We start from the raw sequence: 5,436 nt of genomic DNA on the forward strand, positions 1-5,436 counted from the left end.
ATTATATGCCTAACATGACACAAATAGAAAAATACATCATTGAAATGGCACATGGTGCAGTACTTCATAGTAAGTGACGTCAGTATTGTGAACAAATTTGACCTTTCTGAACTGGCTGAACTGAGAATGAGCATGCGCCTGTCTCGTTGTTGTGACCCAATAACTGATGAACAAGTTGATATGAGCATTTGGAGTGAACTGAGGATTTGGCTAATTTGGTAAAAAGTTAGTTTTAATAAAAATAAAAATAATATTTAAGTTTAAATGGCTTCAAGGCTGCAACAAGACACATGACCACAAAGCATCCTTATTTATAAATCGTTGTTATCTTTTAAATCTTTAAACCATTTAAATAAAATCTACATTTTATTTAAATTCATATCAACTTTTCACTTTAAACTCAATTTATGTGTCTAGTCAACACCAGGATGTCAGGAAAAACGTGATCTCGTATAGGAATCATTTTAAGAGGTTCTGTTCAAACGAACCAATTCACACAAATGACTATGACGAACTGCTCGGGTCCAAAACTTTTTTTCTTTCTGTTCTTATCTTGCACCCCCTCCCTCACTGTGAACCCGGACACTACAAGTCGTGACTGTCCACTGTCTACCTAGACCATACGACTCCATTTCCCCTCGGTATTAAACAACAGAGAGTTTATAAATGCATTTCGACCAGATTGTCACAACATTCCAAGTTTCAAGGAATTTCGTTTAAAGTATGAAAGTATGCGCGCTCCCGCCAAAGCGCAGCATCAGCACCACTATCTCGCTCGCGCGCGCGCCCGCCTCCAGCGAGCGAGTCTATCGCCATCCCGGCCGAGAGAGTTCAAGTTGGCCGAAAGGACGGATAAACGATGCTGTTCTGTCCGGTGACGAGGAAAGGATAACATTTGATTTAATCATCTAACAGCGACTCCATCTCCCGGAGAGGATGGATGGAAAAATTCTTGCCCCAAGCCTTTTACTCTTTCTCGCCTTTCAGCATTGCTCGTCACGTAAGTCAAACTGCAGATGCAAAATTCAGTGCAAATAAAATGTTTCTTATTTGCTATAAACGTGACTATTATTCTCTGTCAGGACAGGTGCTTCAGTAAAGCTATGACACAATGGTTTTGATCTCAAAATTGCGGTATTTTAAGCTTTTATTGTTTTAAATCAGTGCAAAATTGTGAACATTGTTGCCGATCCATATTTAGATGAATAAGTCTAAAGGGTTTGAGCTGACAGCAAAGCACTGTTGTAGTCCTGAGCCCGGGCTCGCGACTTTGCCTGTGTCTGTGGGCTCTTTCTGCATTGCAGTGCTTCTGCGCGCTCACTTGGGCAAGTTTCTGCATGGAAAGGTGCGTCTTGCGCAGGGGACACGTGGGAAGGACACACTGTCCTGCTGTTAAACAGAGACTCTTGAAAGCACGTATGTGCAGAATTAGCCGTGTCTTTAGTGTCTTACGGGTGTCGGTGTATTTGAAATGGCGTGGCTCCCTATATTCCGTGAAGTTGCTTGTGGGAGCAGCCCTATGCGGAGACAGACAGAGGGCGGGCGCATTAACTCACTGAACTCCCAAATTCACATGACGCAGAACCAGGCACGTGCAGATCGGGGTGAGAAGGGTGCTTGAGCACCTGCCCCTTTTCCCCTTGATGCCCAAAGTGTCCTTTTATCAAGGCAATTTTTTTGTTGTTGTAATTAATCGCCATTTTCTGAAGGCCTGCCCAATCTAACTATTAGTAAAATGAATGAATAATAAAATGATCCACATGATGCTGACCTTTCACCTGACGATCTCATCAGGGACTATCCCTCACTTTCAGACACCTTTAATGTGGTGCACTACCAGGATGCCTTCATAATAACGTCCGCGGCTGCCGGTAAGTGCAGTTCTCAGCACTCAGCACTATTATTCAATTATTATTATTATACAAGAACTGCGTGAAGAGAGCATGCACAGCTGCTGTTTATATTGCTGTGTGTAGCCTGTGGAAGTAAGGTGATGACAATTTTATGATCGGTTTATAAAGGCTACTAAGCACCTTTTCTCCATTTTGATCACAGAATAAGGCAGGAAATGTATAGTTTCTATAGGCTACTAAATTATATGTCAATCAGTACTGCATTATTAAGTTTATTTATTACCTGGAGATAACTTGAAAAACACACATAAACCGTATATTTTCGCAATCGTGTGTTTATTGTCTTCACGTTTTTTCTGCTTTTTCTTCAGCTCTGCTAAAGCGATAGCCGGATGCTTTTGTCCATATAAGGCTTTCGTGCACGTCATAAGTCATTCCTTCTATGAGTCTGTTTTGGACTTTCTGCAGGAGAGCGCCCTCCGGCTTCGAGGATGAATTAAACATACACTGCATGAGAGTGTTGAGCGCTCCAGATATTCACTTCTCCTCATTTTGGATATGAATTAAACGTCAGGTCATGCATAGACTATCGATACTGTCTCTTTGAATTTAAATCTCGAAACCCCTATGTGAACACACCTGCCCGAGTAAAGTGCGGGAGACGAAATTACATTTCTTTAAAATTAAATATTAAAAATGCAGCTGGCGTTCTACACACAGCAATGTAAACAAAGGTGCCTGTTCTCTTTCGTTCTGTCTGTTTGATTGGGGAAAGTTTAAAGGGCGTCGAGGGGTCTTGTCTTTATGCTATCTGACTAAAAAAACTATTACTTTGAACTTTTTTTATTACTTATTTTAAAAACGTAGAGTGCCTTAAAAATAATTATCACAACACTGATAAAACAGGCTTATTATACTGATTTTCTCATCCTCCGATTTATAGGCTACTTATCAATCCCGTTTTTATCATCATTATAATTTAAAAAATGAGTAAATGCAGAACAGGATTATAATATAATTCTATTTTAAATAAGACAGAATATTTTTTCTACAACAACAACAACAGTAGTGTTTACAACAGCAAAACCACCATACCCTGTAAACTCAGTAATAATAATAGGCCTAATTTAATTCCGTTTCTATTTTCAGAGTGATTAAGAGGTGCAAAGAAATTGTATTTAACTTTTAAACTTAAAATGGTCTTTTCTGTTCTGTGTTTCTTTTTCAAAACTGCGTCACGGCATTTGCTGCTATCAATACAGAAGCATCCGTTTCGATACATGTCTCAGTAAGGAGCACAGCCCTATTAAAAGCCATGCTCCAGGAGCCCCTTTTATACTTTGAGCACCTGCCCCTCCAAAGGTCTCTGCATGGCCCTCCGTAGAACACTGCATGCGAATCCTTACGTAAGGTTACAGCATTTAAACCCTCAAACCACAAAATATGTCCTAACATAAATCGATATTCTATTCTATGATTCAATGAATCTCCACAAAACACTTCATTTGGGTTGTTATTTTGATGCTGCAAGAAAGCTTGTGATAGTTTATTTTGTATGTACTTAAAATCATTGCGATTGTGTGGCATGATGATGATATTACAATTATTTTGGTCTGGCAAGGTGTGCATAGCCTATAGCCAAGTCATTGTGAATAAAGGGTGCATTTCATGTCAATTGATGATTTTGATCATTTTCTAGCAATGTTCTTCAGAAAAATCACATTTTATCTATTAAGGGAAAGCACATTGTAATCTCACACCAATAATTTAAGCACTCTATATTTCAGTTTTCTTGAATTCATTCAATTATCATGTTGTCCCTTAAATTACAGCAGTGTCTGTTTTTGAAGTGAGTGGGTCTCGAGTTTTTATTTTTATTATGTCAGCAAAATTTCTGTCAGCTGTTAATAACAGAACACAACATATTCATTTTGAGGTTTTGTGTGGATATCCCTGTTTATATACGAGCTCTAATACTACATTTGCTAATATTAAATATTGTTTTTCAATACATTGTCAGCATAATTTGTTGAAACCATAATAGCACACTCTATCTTGAAACAATGAGGTTTTGTGAAATCCCAAAAGCGGGGTTTTGCTAGGCTCCCACTTCACTACAGATTCTTTGACAACAATGAGAGCTTCAGTATGACATATTGTGTAAAGAGGATAATCCAAGCAGTGCTGAGCAGGGAAATGAGACAGAACGAACACAGCGCATTTGGCATAAATCTTTGGAAGGGAGTGGAAACTGTCCAAACTGAAAACGGGTGCTCTGTCAACACAGAAAAACTGTTTGAAAGTGTCATTTTTATTGAGATTTAAGATGCCCTGTCTGTCTGAAAGCTGATTTTAGAGAGCATGGTTGGTGAGATATTGATAGAGTTTAAATGTTGTGTTTGTGGCTGTGGCTACAGAATAGATCCAAAATAGAGGAAGGTGTGAAAGATTCAGGAAACAGGTTTGTGTGTATTTTTAGTCTGTGACAAGTGGGTGTGTGTGCTATGTAGAAAGAAGTGATGTGGCGTCTTACATTGACTCAGTATTTTAAAGTCCTTTTTGAGCTTATCTTTTATTTCATTCAAAGACCGCTACCTACAGTGCTGCAAGTCCTGTTATGAATAATTTATACCAATCTCTCCACATAGACTGATCTAAACCAGCAATCTTAGTCTAGACCCATGTGTACTGCAGCCTCCTCCCAGTGATGAAAGATAGCTCACGTGATTCGCACTCGATTCTCCTACAGCAAAGTGCTGCGTCAGCCTGCTGGGGGGAGTGCCTGTAATTCAACACATGTGTTACAGAGAGAGAGAGAGGGAGAGAGAGCGAGCGAGCGTTCAAGATGCTCCTTCACATGCGTGACTGTTCCCCCTTATCTTTGAGTGGAGAGCAGCCAAGGGCTTTGGAGGGAAAGAGGAGAAGAACAATTGAGAGCGAAAAAAATAACATCACAAGGGAATGCAATGAAAGAGTTTAAAATGTTTTAAACTTGCATTTTGCAACTATTGGAAATACCACTTTGTAAGCACAGATTGAGTGAGAGGAAGCAAGAGACAGAAGATCTATTTAGTTTATCAAGAAGTATAGGAAAGGGAGAATTTAATCTCACCTCCTTTGCCAAAACATCCCGTTCAGCTGTCTACAGAGGCAACATTTTAAAGGCATTTTTGGTGAGATCTTTAGATGAAGACTGTTTTAAATGGTAGCCATCTTAATTATGAAACCCCCTAAGACACCTTCATTGTATCCCAAATGACACACTATGTACTTTTACTATGCGCTATGTAGGCCTATTGTATAAATTGTATAAAAGTTCTCCCCTTCTGCTACATAAGGAAATGTGTTATCCGGGAATTTGAAGTGCACTTCTTCTGTTTGGAATTTTCAGTGTGAACACACTGAAAACTATTTATGCTTTAAAATGGCATATGATAGTGCATAAGTACACAAATTGGGATGCACCTCTTGTTTTATCCAGATTGTAAAGCAGAATCGCTTGTGTGCTTCACAGAGAAGACAGTCCCAGAATGCAATGGGAAAAGTTCTTGGGGGGGGGGGGGGGGGGGGGGGGAAAAAAAAC

At 39.4% G+C, this 5,436-nt stretch overlaps 1 protein-coding gene across 1 annotated transcript in view; it reads left to right on the plus strand.

Annotated features, from left to right (window-relative positions):
• Positions 1 to 822: 822 nt before the first annotated feature.
• The window catches only part of LOC107590375 (contactin-associated protein 1-like), a 22,606-nt gene continuing 17,992 nt past the window's right edge, over positions 823 to 5,436 (plus strand). Inside the window, exon 1 of the mRNA XM_016279088.1 lies at positions 823 to 1,000. Within this exon, the coding sequence (XP_016134574.1) occupies positions 937 to 1,000 (64 nt within the window). The 5' untranslated portion in view covers positions 823 to 936. The remainder of the gene's footprint in view (positions 1,001 to 5,436) is intronic.

Source organism: Sinocyclocheilus grahami, unplaced genomic scaffold (genome assembly GCF_001515645.1).
Source record: "Sinocyclocheilus grahami isolate Dianchi unplaced genomic scaffold, SAMN03320097.WGS_v1.1 scaffold127.1, whole genome shotgun sequence".
In the NCBI taxonomy this organism is placed as follows: domain Eukaryota; kingdom Metazoa; phylum Chordata; class Actinopteri; order Cypriniformes; family Cyprinidae; genus Sinocyclocheilus; species Sinocyclocheilus grahami.